The following is a 15995-nucleotide window of genomic DNA, read 5'->3' as shown; positions in this document are numbered from 1 at the left end:
GACTTCTATTCCCTGTAGGTTGAATGGGGGTCCGTTATAAAGGTGGGCCTCCCAAAGAAGAACGCAATGGGACAGTTCTGTACACCTTGCTAAGAGTCTGTTTATAATCATCAGGGCAGTTTTATCCAACTCTAAATACCTCCAAGTGAAAACCGGATTTAACAGAATAAAACTGGTCAGAGTGAAACAGGACAGAGTTTTATGGAGATTTTTTTCTTTATTGAGAAACTTAAGACTTGGGTACATCAAATAAAACCAATTTCTGGGGGAAAATCAAAACCCACAATAGAAAAAAAAAAAAGTTAACACTGTCCGGGTCATAGCAGAACCCAGAGAATATATTCTTTTAATTGAAAAATTCTAGGTGCTTCATAATTGACCTTTTGATACAAAATGACCTATTAAACTTCCAATTTGTGGTTCTTGGTGTTGAGGTCCATAGGACACGCTAGAAATCTTCAAACCTTGAGCTGAATTCCAGGAGGGGTTATTTGGCTTTTGAATCCTGAAAAGTAAAGCACCAACACACATTAAATAAATCATCAGAAAAACCCGAGCTGCACTGAAGCCTCCAGCTTATAAACAGCATGGCAGAGCAGTGCCTCCTGACGCTTGGGTGGGACGAGTTTGTGGGGCTGTCCTGTGCACTGGGGGACATTAACAGTATCCCTAGCCTCTACCCACTGGATGCCAGTGACACATCTCCAGTTGTGACAACCAAAATGGGTCTCCATTGGCAAATGTCCTCCGAGGGGGCACCGCTGGCTGAGAACCACCTGCCCGAGGCTAAGCTAGGTACTATAAAGCCCCATGCCTTTCCTGGCCATTCTGTACTCGAAGCTACCGCTCTCTTGCTTAAATTGCAAATGAAGGGTCCGGGCCCTTAGCATGTGTCCTTTTCCCTTGCTTCTGGCTCTGGTTTATCTGGTTGTCTCCTTCCTCCATCAGGAGGCGCCTGCCAATCCTTGTCAGAGGTCCCAGTGAAGCCTCACTCACCCCCACCCCTGCAGATGGGGGCCATGGCCCCCGGGGTCAGAAGTGGACGAGAACACACCCTGTAACTGCAGTCAGGTGTGTCTGTGTGTCCCACTGACACCAGAGCCTGTGCCCCCAGTGTTCCCAGAGCCACGCGGCAGCTGCACACACAGCTGGCCTCACCGACCTCAAGCCAAACCAGGGAGACATGTTCACAGAAGTGAGGCTGTGGGAACAGATTATGACAACGCCTTGTGTATCATCTAAACCAAAAAGGTCATTCTTGAGAAAGATCTAACCAGGGGCTCCTTTTGGAGAAAATTGTTGTTTGCTTATTTTACGACCTGTTCTCTTTTCTCCAAATTAACTTTTCCAGATGACAGAGAAAACCCAGGTGACAGCCTGCCCGAGTCACCGGGTGACAGCGGCTCTATGCGCTGCCCCTCATCTTTTAGGAAGATATTCACAAGTCAAAGCCATTGCAGAAAACAGAACAGCCAAACATACGGTTTCTCCTTGTCTAAGAGGTAGCAGCAGCAACAGCGCCCACCTTCTGGGCGGCTTCTTTCTTGGCGTGATGAGCCTGCAGAACCGCCACAGCTTCGTCCACCTGCGAGGAATCTCCGGGCGGTTAGGGACCTCGGAGGAGAGGCCCTCGGCCCCTCCCTGGTGCCCAGGCCCAGTAGCAGTGTCTCCCGGGGCTGCCCGCTTTTCCTAATTCCCACCCCCGGCAGCTCTCAAATGACAGGCGCGGCACGAGGAGAGGGCTGCGGGGTGTGGGGACCAGCTCACCTTGGAGCGGAGAGACTCGGGGGACTCCAGCATGTGCAGCAGCTCAGAGTTGTCAATCTCCAGCAGCATGCCCGTGATTTTCCCCGCCAGGTTTGAATGCATGGTTTGGATGAGTGGGAACAAACGTTCTCCTGGGGGAAGAGGTCTAGTTACACCCAGGTTGAAGCCCAGTGAATGGACACTTACGTTCGGGTCAGTGCCAGGCTCTGGCCCCCTCTTCGGCAAACACACAGGTCACTCACCCAGCATCTGCTTCTGCTCCTGGGGAGGCGCTGCAGCCAGCATGGAGGCGGTCAGGGGCTCCTGCCCCTGCACGTGGACGGCAGGCTGCGGTGCCTGGGAACCAGGAGAGGCAGCAGGTTAGCACCAAGGAAAGGACACTCGATGGTCCTGAGCCTGACCACTCAAATCCGAAAGCCTACCATGTGAGAGATGGAGGTGGCTGTCCTTGCCGCGAGCTAACTGCAAGCTGGGGGATGAGGGCGCTACATAAGCAACGGAGCGTTACAGGCTTGAACACAAAACCAACTACGATAACAACAGCAGGCTATTACAAGGGCAAGGAAGTGAGTAAGAAAATAAACCTGCAAGGCTCAGCAATCATCAAATGATTCCATTCATGATTACATCCCGCATCACTTTACTGCAGCAAATGTTTTTATTTCATCAAATGCTCGAGGACTGTCAACACGCATCGTCAATGCCTGTCACAGCCCCAAAAGGCAGGCTCTGAAGGTGAAAACAATTTTACAGAAGCCAAGTTCTGAGGCCTCTCTCATTTGGGCGGCATGGCACAGGAGCAAGCAACGTAGGGGCCACAGAGCAGAGTGTGGCTCCTCTACACACGACTACTGGGCTCTGGGTCCAGCCCCATCCCAACTTAAGCTCTCTGCCACTGAACTTCTGTCAGGTGAAGCGCTTTCCTGCCTCCACGTCCCCATCTCGCAGAGCAGCTAAGCATGAGCTCGGCCCGCGGACGCGAGCAGCTCAAAGAGCCAAGCGAGCGCGCACATGTTGCGAGGAGGAGGCAGAAACACCAGCTGTTCCTGCTGGGGCGTTTCTGAGGCTACTACGGCGGGGGGGGAGTACCTCCCAGCCCCTTCTCTCCCGCTAGAGAGAGCCCGAGAGGCAGTGTTGCCACAGAAAACACGGCACCCTGCCACAGAGCGGGCGTGTAAGACCTGTTGGAGGAATCAAAGCAAGGCACCTTTTCAATCAAGTGCAAACAGGGCAGATCCTTTTAGCATTCTGTTTGGTAGGCCTCACCTGCAGAGGCTGGATGGCAGGGTGAGGGCTGCGGACACTGGAGGCGTATTTGTAAGGTGCGACAGCCCGAGGGGCAGCGGCAGCGACAGCGGCACGAGGCGCTAAGGTCTGCACAGCTGTGGGAACACCTTAGGAAAAGAACAAGCGAAATTAAAGCCCATCAGTCTGGGCAAAGACCCGTCAAATCCCATCTTTCCCCCTTCTGTGTGCAGCCAATACCACCTCCAGACTGGCAGCCGTCAGTCAGCCCTTGCTGGGCGGCGCCAGCCCCACCAAAGTCCATAGCCAAGCGGTCCGGGCACTCAGACCCTACAACAGACCAGCAAATGCACATCAGTGTCGGCAGCAGATGTCCAACTGGCCACGTCCCACGGAAGGAGCCATTCCAAAGCACGTTCACACAACACATCGCACACGGGACCACGACTGCTACTTCCGGAGAGCAGCCAACAGAGAACATACAACTCTCTCCACCTCTTGGAATACGGGACATAGTCTGTAAAGAACAGTTTCCTTCAATCTCCCAACCCCACCCGGAAGAACAGGCTGCCTCTGTAGTCATCCAGCTAACAAGCTTCTATAATTAACCTTTCTCACATGAGTCACCAATGAGCAGAATTCTGAAGTCACCGACACTCCTAGGACTCCCATTGTTTCTCTGCTCCTTTACGTACCAACCAGAGCACACAGCTAAGATTACAGAACCAGAACTGGAACATGGGCCCAACAACCTGACCAACCCCGGGCAGAGCCTAGTCAGCCTGACTCCCTCCTCCCCAGGCCACACTTCTCAAGGCCAGTTTGCTCACCGACTCTCTGAGCGGTAGTAGGGAGGCCACGAGAGGCCGGAGCATTACCAGTTGGAGCCAGATGGCGAAGAGCGGGACGAGGCCCAGACTGGCGTATAGCACTCGGCATTCCTTGGAAGCCTGGGGAAGACAAAAATTATGCATCGCTGACGAAGCATGTGGACCAGAACCTCGGCTGCACTTCAGGGGGGCGAGGAGGAGAAGCGGGGAGACCAGGAGAGGCGCATCCTGGGTGGTCAATCACCGTCCCCACCACCTACCTTGAGGTCTCCCACCTTGCTGCCAGCGGGGGTTAGGCCTCATCTGTGCTAACTGGTTGGGTGTGTAATATGGAGGTCTTCCCTGAGCCTGCAAGAAAGAGCATCCAAGCCCTTTTATTTGAAGGACCTGAATCCACATGAGAGAACTAGCTCATCTCATCTCACTGTCAGGCCCAAGGCTAATTATTCAAGAAGTTCTCTGAGTGCTCGAAGGCCTGGGCAAGGGAAGGCCAGTTAATGGGGATTCTTTCATTCTAACTCACCACTGTGTGACAGTAAGAGAGAGAGAGAGAACGAATAAATCTTCATTTTCCTGGGTCCTTTCTCTGACAATCTGAACTCCAACATCCGAAACCCCTCTCCCCAACCACAAGCAGGAGCAGCCGTCCGGGGGACACGAACACAGGCAGACCCACCTGCGGAACCGCTGGCACAAAGTAACCTCCAGCTGCAGGCTGGAACTGATTTAAGATGGCGTTGGCAGGCAGCGCTCGCATTCCGGCCACCCGCTGCATATACTGGTTGGTCAGGTGAGCCTTTCTCTCCTCCTTCCTCTGGGCCAGGGCGACATAGAGTGGTTTGGAGCCCACGATGCGTCCATTCATCTCAGTGACTGCTTTGGTCGCCTCTTCAGGAGATGAGAAGCAGACAAAGCCAAACCCTTTGCTTCTCCCATCCTCCAACATTACCTACAAAGGGACCAGCTACTTAAGGAAAAGGTGTTCTATGTTGGGGGACAGCTATTAAGAGCCAAAAAACCTGGTTTCTGCCTCAAGAGTTCCCAAGTCTAGGGCAAGGGTTCTAGCCCTGTCACTCGATGTACCCCGGACCAATTAAGTCACAACCTCTAAGGACAAGACCTAGGCATTTTCTTTGTTAGAGCCCCAGATGATCCCAAAAAGTTTCTAAACACTATGATACGGCTAAATGTTAAACCAGGAATCCAAAAGTGTTTCCTGACACCTAGAAGCATAGTACCGACCTTTGGGTACCCACTAGAGATGTGGACAGTGCCAAGCTATTTACTTGTAGAACTCGTCTGCCCAAGACCTGGGTGAACAAAACTCTCATCATCTCCTAGCAAGGTTAGGATAGGCTTTTGAAATACCACACACGGGCAGGAGTTACAACCAACGACTGCCACCATTAATTCAATGGGAGTTAACAGCAGAAAGATGACCAGCTAGGACAGACAGTTGGATTCTAGTCCCCATTCAGCAATTTCTAAGCTGTGTGACTTTTTTTTAAAAAATTAAACATTTTATGTATTTGAGACAAGTAGAGCACAAGTAGGGGGAGTGGCAGAGGGAGAAGCAGGCTCCCTCCTGAGCAGAGAGCCTGATGAGGGGCCTGATCCCAGGACCCCGGGATCATGACATGAGCCGAAGGCAGACGCTTAACCGACTGAGCCACCCCAGGGGCCCCCCCGACCCGCCTTTGTAAAAAGACTTTTTTTTTTTTGAGAGAGAGAAAGAGAGACTGCATACATACATGGGAGCAGGGGTGGGGGGTGGGCAGAGGAAGAGAATTTTTTCCTTCTAAGATTATTTGTCAGTGAGAGAGAGAGAGAGATGGAGAGAGAGGGAGGGTCACAGAGCACAAGCAGGGCGGCAGGGTAGGCAGAGGGAGAAGCAGGCTCCCCGCTGAGCAAGGAGCCCATTGTGGGGCTTGACCCCAGGATGCTGGGATCATGACCTAAGCCGAAGGCAGACGCTTTACTGAGCCACCCAGGTGTCCCAGAGGGAGAGAATCTTAAAAGCAGGCTCCACACTCAGCAGAGCCCCGATACGGGGCTTCATCTCAGGACCATCTCAAGATCATGACCTGAGCCGAAATCAAGAGTCAGATTTTTAACCAACCGAGCCACCTAGACTAGATGCCCCTGAGCTACGTGATCCTAGACGCTTGCCCTCTCTGAACCTCAATGCCCACGAGATCCTCTAAGGCAAACTGCCTCGGAGCCACAGGTCTACTGCTTCCGGCTGTCTTTTCCCATGTACGGCTAGTCATTCACAGACGGTTTTTCCCTCATCTGAGAAGCTCACTTGTAGCTCCCCCCTGGCCGACCTCCTCAGAAACACTGGTAGCAACAGGACAATGTGTGGTTGGAACCATTTTGTGTGTTAGCTTGCTGCCCAGACAGCCCTCCTGAAACGGAGGACGTGAAAGTAAGGATGTCTATCAACCCGATGGTTCTCCATCAATGAGATGGGCCAACAGCGTCTGAAAACATGACACCCTGATCTCGAATATGGGGCCTGTGAAACTTACAAGACACGGTTCTTTTATTCTCTTCCTACAAATGCCAACTCGAGCACTCTGCTGATAAGCAAGGAGAGACCATCGCGTTGAGAGGAGGGGAGAGAGCAGTTTTCCTCACACTGATGAAGGCCAGTCAAGGAGGTGATAAGAGGGAAGGGGCGAGGAAACAAGGAACCCAGACAGGGCGGCCCCTGATCAACTCCCTGTTACAACTGACGTTCCTCTGACGACACTCCTAGGTTGTGCGTGACTTAAAGCTAAGGGCCAAGGCAGGGTCACCACGTCTTTACCAGCCCACTCGGCCTCCATTCCCGTCCCCGAGAGGACTCTGACGTGTGCTGCACGTCCGCGGAGCAGCAGTGTCTGCATCAGGCTATGACCCAAAACCTTCACACACCGTCCCTCCCCCCGTGGACCACGGCCGTGCGCGCACCGTCCTCACGTAACCGGCTGCTCTCTACACAGTGTTCTCGGGCTCATGGACTCCAATTCCTTATCTTTAGGAGGGGATTCATATGCACTCACCCTGCTGCATCCGTTGATAGGAATATCAAAGAAAACCAAGCAAACATGCACACTGCACCATGTGAAAGAGCCATCTTTCCACTCCCCTTCCCCCGCCTTTAGCTTCATAAGGCCAGGACGCGTCAGGACTGAAGTTCCCAACCCCAGTTCCCAAGTCTTCAAACACCTTTGTTCAAGAAAAGTGTGGCAGAGTCGTAGAGACAGGCCCCAAGACAAATGGAAAACAACCCGTCTGGATTTCCTCTGCTCATACTGTTGCACCATGTGTCCCCACGCCAGCACAGAGCAGCAAAGAATGGGAAAGATTCAGGTGCTTGGGGGCCAAGAGGAAGGACCGCTCGGGTTCACCTCCACACCTCAGTGCCTGGGGACAGCGCAATGTATACCTGACGAAACACCCTTCTCCAGAGCATATACTCAGATGCGTAACTGGAGCCCAGGAGGAATTTGCTAGATTAATGTCGTATCTATTCTCAGAAATGAACACAATTTAGTTTCCACTCCTTCAATGAAACAAATGCCAAGACCTCTAAGAACTGTAATTTCCACTTTCGATCCCAAATCTCAGCATAAAATACCTTAGCACTGGTGATTGAGCCAAAAGGAGAAAACTCTTTCCTTAACTTCTCATCATCAATGGTGTCATCCAAGTTCTTAATGTACAGATTCACCCCCTGAAGCAGAAGGATCACCGTTAATGCACGTCTGCACCCCAGAGATGCCCTAAGACACTGGTTCTCAAAATGTGGTCCTACACCAACGGCCCCCCTCCTTGGGTACTTCTTAGAAATGCAAATTCCCGGGGCCAAAACCCAATCTACTGAATCAGAAAGTCTGGCGTTCTGAAAGCCATGTTTTACAAGCCCTGCAGGGGATTCTGAAGTGGGCTCAGGGCTGAGACTCCTGCCACGGACTCTGACAGAACCCTCAGTGTGGGCTTGGCTTTCTGCACAGCTGCTCTGGCCGACCACTGGCCCCAGCAGGGCTACTGCCACCACTCCAACAAAGGGTAATCATTTAAGTAAAAAAAACCCCACACAAGTAAGAACAGACTGAGGCTTCCAGAATGAGTCCTTAAATCAATCAATCGCTTGCCCTTGTTCTAGAATCGCTGCTGTGTCTGGCAGGTATTTCCTTTTACACCTGAGGATCTTGGGAGAAAGGAGAGGAAGAGGCAGATTCCAGGTCCCCAAAGAGAAAGCCTGCTACAACTAAGGGTGCTCTTGCCGGTATCCTAGTAAACCCCTGGTTGGGAGCCCACGCCAAGACCACCTCTCACCTGATACCGACTAATTCTCTCTTGTTTCAGCTGTTCAAATTTCCGCTTTAACTCAGCCTGCCGTTCCACTTTCTTCTGTGCACGGCCTACAAAAATCACTTTCCCACTGATTTCTTTTCCATTCATCTCTTCCACGGCCTAAAGAGGAAACACAGGTCTTAAAATCAAGACGTAGAGGCAGGGGCCTTGGCTCTAGAGGCCTGAAAGTCCCACCAAACACTTGGAGAGAAGGAAATCTTTCCTATAGGGCTAAAAACTAATCTATTCCGTCTGAAATCAGCTAAGCAAATCCAAACTTCATGTGTAAAATGGGGTTACTACTTAAATGGGTTATTGGTCCAGATGATACAAAAAAAAAAAAAAGGTAGTTTTATAAATACAAGCACGACAGACATGAGCCGAGGCTGCTAATCTGGGCATCTCAGAGTCTCTCACGCTCTTCCGTGGGGAGCGAGTGGTGTAGGCTGAGCGTCCAGCATCGTGCCTTCCCCGTAAGCAGCCGCTACTGTCAGCAAGTCAGCAACTCCTGGGGCCCGAGTCCAGTCACTAAGAAGGGGAGCAAATACTCCTCCTATTCTTTCTACCTACGGGCTGCACAGCTGAGGTGCCAGGCAGGTGCCGAGTGCTCTGGGAACAGGTACACGATGGGTTACCATGTGAAGTCCCCTCAGGCCAGTAACTGCACCACTCTGATACTCGGGCAAGCCAGCTCCGCTCGGCTACGTGCCAGCCAGGCCCTGCTCACACTCGGGGGCCACTTCCTGCAAGCGTTTCCCCCGACCCTCAGGGGACTCTCACCTTATTGGCATCCTCGTGTTTCTCGTAACTCACAAAGCCAAAGCCTTTGGATTTCCCACTGGGATCTCTCATCACCTTGACACTTAGGGTCTTACCTATTACCAAAGGACAGAACTATTAGTAACACCATCTCTGTGACAGCTCAAGGAGAGGCGGCTTCTCTAGGCGCCCAAATGAAGCCAATTTTGCTGAGCCCGGATGGGCTCTCAAAGAGGCATCGTGCCGGGCCTTCTGCTGCTGACCATGCTACTGAGACGGCCCCGGGGCTGGGAAGAGGTAGGATGAAGCCAAGAGCCTATTCCTTTCTACTCTGTGACCCTGTCATGCAAGGTAGTTTGCTTCTGGGCCTAGGCGCCCTCGTTGCTGAAACAACTACGACACAGGAGTTCTAGGTCTGGTGGACTCTGGAAAGGGGCGCAAGGGGCGAAGAAGCCCAACTTACCAAACTGGCTAAACAGCTCTTTCAGGCTCTCATCATCCACCTCTTCCCCGAAGTTTTTGATATAGACATTAGTGAACTCCTTGGCTTTGGCTCCAAGCTCAGCTTCCCGCTCTTTTCGAGACTTGAATCTGCCCACAAACCTAAAAAGAGACCATGGAAAACAGTGAACACCCGGAGGAACAAATCATGATTTCCAGGGGCCCAAAGGAATACAGGTTAAAGGCTGACAGGAGAGGTTAACACACACGAGTCCCCATCCAACCACCAAGAGAGCAAGCTCAGAGACGCCCCGACTCCCCAGCAGAAAGAGAGAGGCAGGACCGTCCTGCAAGGACCAGCCCCAGGACTCCTGGCTCAGACCAGGGCTACTCCTACCACATCACACTGCCTTCGTGAAGAAACCTGATGACCATGTTTTTAAAACGTTCATTTCTGTGCATCTATGTAAATGCATAGAAAAGGTCTGGAAGGATACAAACCAAACTGTTAACAGTGGTTAGCGCTAGGGGTGAGACTGCTAGAGTGAACTACGAGGTAGCCTTTGCTTTTGCACTGGACAAACTCTGGCGTTGCTGACACTCAGTGGGAAAATGTACCCATACTCCGAAAATCTTTACATGTCTTTCTAGTGATACCTTTGGAAGACTTCCCCACTGGCCACATACACATTACCAACGCAATCCGTCCCCTGGTCTGTTCAACATAAAAAGGCACCCCACAAAGAACAGAAATGATTTCTGCTTGCTATAGCCAAGACTTATCGTCCCCTCTCTCCCTGCATGGCTTAGCTAAGACCCCCACCTCCCCATTCTGCAATAACCACACCAAAGCGACAAGATCTATTATGAACAGCGTCTTCTGCCATCAGATGAGATTTTTCATCATAACCAAATCAAGTATTACTGTGGAGCCAGCCTTGTACGAGAAGGCCACTGAGTCATAAGTTAGCCAAGTGGAGATCTGGGGACAATTTGGCATCAACCCCTAGCAAATGACCCCATGGACAGACCTGAGTCATGGGAAGGCCAAGGTCACATGGCTAGTACACAGCTCCTGGTCAGTCCAGGGCCCTCTCCACTCTGCCGCTGGCCAAGACCCCTGCTCAGAAAGGGCTCAGAGCTGCCTTCCAGCAAGCCCCAGTTGCCGGTGCTCACAAAACCCACGGACGGATGATGCTTTTCAGGGAGAGGCAGCAGGCAGGCCATGGCTTGGGCAGGAAGCCCACCTTGGCGAGTCAAAAGGGCTGCCACGGCTCGGGCAGGGAGACTCACCAGCCCTGGAGTGGAGAGGTAGGAGCAGGCCACACTGGGCCGAGAGAACCAGTAGCCGCCTTGTGTGTGTCAGTTAATACCGAGGTGGGGCCGCGGCTGGCTCATGCGATGGCTGCTGCTCCGGACTGGGACACTCACACTTTGCGGTCATTGAGGAGCATGCCGTTCATCTTCTCGATGGCCTTGTCAGCAGCCTCTTGCGTCTCGAAGTGGACAAAGGCATAACCCTTAGAGCCGTTCTCATCACACACCACCTGGCGGAGAGAAGGCAGACCACTGTAGCACCACCGGCATCTCCAAAGATCCGAGAACCACATGGTCTTCTACTCAGAGTTTCCGGGGTCTGAGAGGCCGCCAGCCCATCCACGGTCCGAAGACAGGAGACTAGATCACGTCAAGGTTTCCTAACGCGGAGCACGTTACCAAGCACCCAGTGATGTTCTGTTTACAAATGGCAGCCGCTATTAGGCTACTTCTAAGCCAAGTGTCTTATTTCATTAAAAGACCTTGAGATTTGGGTGCAAAAGCACCATGCTGCAGAAAAAGTGACCATTTTCCAAGCCCACAATAGAATTTCAGTCTAGTGTGGAGTCGGACATGTCAACAACCGCCACACCAGTTGTACAAAATTGTCCACACAAATAGGAGCACAGGGAAGGAAGACGATGACTTCACACTTCTGAACTGACAAAGTGCAGCGGCCCGGAGACCCGAGGCACTGCTCTGGTCCCCCCTCCCCCACAAAAAGAGAAACCCTTTGATGCCCTGCAAAGGTAGGAAACAGGAAGGATATTTTAGGCAGAGGGAAGAATAAACAAAGACACAAAAGCACCTGCTGGTTATGCTGGGCTGTGGCACAAGATTACCTACAGGGAACTCTTGGGCTGCGGAGCCATTCCCAGCACTTCGAAAATGGCCATATCCTGTCACCCAATCCCAAGGCTGTTCCCCCTTCAGTGTTTCTCTTGTTCTCACGCGTCAATAAATATTCTGAAGTCACTTAATCAGGTGCTTACCTTGCAAGACAGAATGTTTCCAAAAGCAGAAAAAGTATCATAAAGTGCCTTGTTATCTATAGATTTGTCCAGATTCTTGATGAAGACATTTCCCACACCAGATTTTCTCAAAGAGGGATCCCTCTGAGACCACATGATACGGATTGGCTTTCCCTTAATCACATCAAAGTTCATGGTATCCAAGGCCCGCTCAGCTGCAAGAGAGAAACACAATTCAGTCAAGGATATAAAACGTCACCTCTTGTAGGCGACTGCCACCATCCCAGGCACAGAGAACTCTACGACTTTTCAAGGTAATTGCTCTGATATAAGGCAACTCTATTAAAATTAAAGGGCATCAGATCCCTCTAGCCTGTGTTGCTCCTGCGGGTAGACACTCTGGCCTGTTGCTCCTTCTCCTGGCAAAGTCTCCAGCCCTCTGGGCTGCACCCTTGCTGGGTCAGGGGGTTGGGCGAGATCATCTACATGGCCTTCTGGCACCAAGATCAAATCATAATACCGCACATTTGACTAAGCGGTATCAGTTATAAAGACTTTGCTGCCTACGACCCATGGTGACACAGGTGGGACAGGTGACACTATCTACTTCATAAAATGAGCAAACTTACGTCCAGGATGGCTAAGCCGTGCAGCTAACTAGTGATTAAGAAACGAATACCAGATTTCCTGATTATTTTTCAGTAAGGTATTGCATCAAGTTACCAACTAGCTGTCATTTTGTCTATGATCCGTCTATGAGACAAATGACAGAATAAAATCTAGGACTGACTGACTGGGGAGAATGTGCTATCCCTGAATTCAGCCCAGTTTCTAATATTTTCAAATTCTGAGAACAGAAATTGATTCAAAAACCTCCAAACGATAGATACTAATGGTCACACATGGCAATAGTCCTTTTATTATCAGGATGATAAGGACGAAACCTCATTTTTCTAAGCACATAGCGCAGTAGGCTCCACAGCTCGTTTCCAGGTCTTCTCAAGTCTTAATCTGAGTTCTGTGGAATTCCAGAACTTCAAATGCCCTGGTGCCCAACCAAGTTGTTCATCCAGTGCCTTGGGACGCTTCCCTAGCTTCCCAACAAATCCATGTGTGTACCAGAGACCACTTAAAGGACCAGAAGCTAAAAACACACCATCACCTGTCAGCAGCAACCCTTCTCTTACTGGTAGTAAGGAGCTCCCGGAGCTGGTGGCACTTGGACCTGACTTATCAACGAAACCCCCAGAGTCTCCTCCGTGAGGGGATCGGGGGGAGTGGGACGGGCGTTCTCCTGTCTCAAGGCACCACCTCACTTACGACAGGAACAGAATTCCCTAACTCTGCCCCTCCACAAGCTCAGTTGTCCAGTCAGGGGAGGGAGTACCTCCATCTCACTCATCTCCATTTTTCTCACCTTCTCAGGTGGGCTGGCTGGGTATGGGAGGGAAGGTCAGGGAAAGCAGAGACTGGGCAGACCCAAATCAGGAAAAGTCCAGGTCCAGAAGCGGTCACCTGTGATGGTTTATCGGGGACCCACAGCCTGAGAACCCAGGGTCTCACTGATTAGCAGCGAAGGAGCCATTTCAACACAGCTCCTCGCGTCTTTCCAGACGGTGCTGCAGAAGGCAAGTCGGCTTAGTCTAACAAATCTGGCCGGGCTTATTTATAGCAGGGAGAGGTCCTGCAGAGGCATGTGCTGGCAGACGCACTGACCAGTGGCTTCTGCTGCTAATCACCAAGTGACAGGACTTTTGTTCAGAAAGTGTCAAAAAGGCAGGCAACAGCCAGTGGACCCACTACTCTCCCCAAAAAGGCCACTTGGCCACCTCTGTGCCCTCTGGCCAGACACAGCTCAGAGCACATGGGTAGTTGATGGTAGCAGCACCTCGGATCTCTCAACAAGTCCGATTCTCTGGTCTCAGCTGCAGCTTGGGCAAGCGACATTCTCTGTGCTTCACGGACAGCGAACAAAGCGTGGACAAAAATAGGGACCCAGAGATCCTTTGCCATAGAATGGCTCGTTTCTCCCAGTAATGGTCCCTACAGTTGTTCCCTTTTAATCTGAAGTCACGTGAGGCCCCTGATTAGGTTTCCTCTGGCCTCGCTCCGGCCACGCCTGCAGCATACCTCTCCACTGTTCCAAGCAAGGGCCCCAGTCTGGGCTGGCGGGGCCCTGTGCTGACAGTCCCAGCTGAGCCTCCAAACCTTTTCTGCAGTTCCCTTCCCCTCTCCGGAGTCCCATTTTCTTCAGATGGGATGAAGGAAAAGGGTTTTGACGAGGGTAAAGCTCTGTTCACAGGTGAGGCCATAATTCCCACCAGCCCAGACTACCTGGATCCCCCTTCACAGCTCAGGGCTTCGTCCACAGTGTCAAGCGCTCCTCCACCCCAGGAGCAAAGCCACAGACCCAGGAGCTGGCCTGGCACATGCAGCGCTCGTGGCGCCAGCGCGAGCCCCTGCTCAAGTAAAACGAACAGAATTGTTCCCACTGCCTCCCACTTGCCTTGAAAGACCCCTTATCAGTCCGAAAGCAAAGAGACTCAGTCCCGGGTAAAGGTAGGGGAGGAGGCAGCAGCGTGAGAATCTAAAATTTCTGCAGGAATTGTGTTTCAATTGTTCTGCCTTTCTGGCAGGCCTGTGAGGGTCATGAACCCATGCTCAGTGACCAGACAAGGGTCCCACTAAAGCAGGACCATATATATACACAATGGAGTGACAGCGACTTTCTCCAAATCCCATTTTACCATCTCCTTGGGTTCCAACCCCACCGCCACCGCTGATCAGCCCAAGGTCACCCAGTTAGCAAGCAGTGGAAGCAAGATTGAAACTCCGGTCACCTGATGCCAGGATCTTCATTCTCAACCCCTGCATCCCGTGTGTGTCCCCCCCCCCACCTCCATGGGGTAGACCCCGAGGGAACCCCTAGGATTCCAAGAATTTGTGGCTATAAGCGTCTACTCACCGTCAGCCGGCTGCTGGAAGTTGACGTAGGCATAACCCAGGGAGCGGCGGGTGATCATATCGCGGCAGACCCGGATGGACAGCACAGGCCCCGCAGGACTGAACTTTTCATACAGCATGGCCTCGGTGACGTCCGAGTGCAGGTCACCCACGTAGAGGGAGGCCATGGGGTAGCTGCTGGCCGCAGCGTTCATCTCCCCAGCCCCCACCACCCCGAGCCCCGCCAGGAGAACTTCTTATAGGGACCACACAGGACAAAAGGGGCTCTTCTCGGAGCCGTGGCCCGTGCCGCGGCTCACAGGTGGCAGAGTGAAGCTAAGAGACGCCGGAGCAGGCTCGGAGAGACGGAGGACCGGAAGGAGGAGTTCAGGGACAGCTCGTTCGAGACTGCAAAACCGCAGACAAAAGGCTCTCAAAAACAATATGGCCCTCCCTGGGAGTTTGTAATTTGCAGCTGTCCTGGTCTGAAGCTCCGAATTTCAAAAGAGGAAAAAAACAACGTATTAAAACGGGGACTCCCCTCCAAATTATAAAAATTCTCCAAGAGGCAACCAAATGGTGCCCACGGCGGCCTCCGGGACACGCGTTTCTCTATAAATATAGGCCTCGCGCTCCCGGCGGTTTAAGATTACAGCAGCCAGGGGAAGAGGGAAACCAAATCTTGGTCGGCGCCGACTCGGCAAGCCCCGGGGGCCGGGCGCGCAGCCTCCTCCCACGCCGGGCCGGCGAAGGGCAGCGCGGACACGTGGTGCGCCCGGGGCCGACGCGCCGGGGGCGAGGGCGGCGGGCGCGGGGCTGCCACGCGGCGCGGGGGCGGCCGGAGCGGAGGCGCGTGGACGCGGGTGGGCGGCTCACCACCGGACCGACGGACGCCAAGGTGCGGCGGCGGCGGGCGCGGGCAGGCCGGAAGCGTGCAGAAGTGACTTCCCCGCGGGCTCTCTTAGGAGGATGCGCTTTTTTCTTTCTCTGTCTCTTTTTTTTTTTTTTTAGATTTTAAAGCATTTTCGGGTTTTTTTAATCTTTTCCTGTTTTTCCTTCAGGCTGCTAGAGCCCGAAAGCGACGGAGGCTGCGGCGACCCGGGGCGGAGAGAGGCGGCCGGGGGAGCCACCGCTCCATTTATACCCGCCCGCCCCGGGCGCTGCTGGTCGAAGGGCGCCTCGCGACCTGGGCGCAGTCGTGCCCGCCCACTCGGCCCGGGGGCCCGAGGCGGGGCGGCCACGCGAGAGCGACCCGGCGCGGCCGTGCGGCGCCACAGCGACCCCTGGCGCGCGGAGGACCGCTCCGCTGGGGTCTGCTCGGGACCCACGGGCCGCTTTCCAGCGGGGTAGACGGCTCACCGCCGGGCCCTCCAGGAAC

General features: G+C 52.9%; 1 protein-coding gene and 1 non-coding gene across 6 annotated transcripts; both read right to left on the bottom strand.

Moving 5' to 3' along the window:
• Window positions 1-197: 197 nt before the first annotated feature.
• Window positions 198-15777, bottom strand: PABPC4 (poly(A) binding protein cytoplasmic 4). Of its 5 annotated transcripts, none has more exons than XM_045771916.2 (16): window positions 14640-15777; window positions 11696-11889; window positions 10818-10933; window positions 9409-9548; window positions 8967-9061; window positions 8169-8306; window positions 7468-7563; window positions 4519-4791; window positions 4103-4190; window positions 3843-3962; window positions 3256-3342; window positions 3034-3161; window positions 2010-2103; window positions 1768-1898; window positions 1526-1585; window positions 198-505 (listed from the first exon to the last, which is right to left on the bottom strand). In XM_045771916.2, the coding sequence occupies exons 1-16, from the start codon at window positions 14830-14832 to the stop codon at window positions 488-490; spliced, it is 1971 nt and encodes a 656-aa protein (XP_045627872.2). In that variant the 5' UTR covers window positions 14833-15777; the 3' UTR covers window positions 198-487. The 5 variants fall into 5 exon arrangements, with proteins under 5 accessions (XP_045627872.2, XP_045627873.2, XP_045627871.2 ...); XM_045771917.2 differs by having other exon boundaries at window positions 1483-1585; window positions 3891-3962; XM_045771915.2 differs by having other exon boundaries at window positions 1483-1585; window positions 14640-15776.
• LOC123776133 (small nucleolar RNA SNORA55) lies at window positions 7069-7203 on the bottom strand. The gene has a single exon (XR_006775284.1). It is a non-coding gene; the product is annotated as a small nucleolar RNA SNORA55 (small nucleolar RNA).
• Window positions 15778-15995: the final 218 nt, after the last annotated feature.

The sequence above is a fragment of the Ursus americanus genome, chromosome 33 (genome assembly GCF_024610735.1).
Source record: "Ursus americanus isolate L20-20 chromosome 33, mUrsAme1.1.p, whole genome shotgun sequence".
Lineage (NCBI taxonomy): Eukaryota > Metazoa > Chordata > Mammalia > Carnivora > Ursidae > Ursus > Ursus americanus.
The sequence above is the reverse complement of the archived record's forward strand: the minus strand, read 5'-3'. Positions and strand labels throughout refer to the sequence as shown.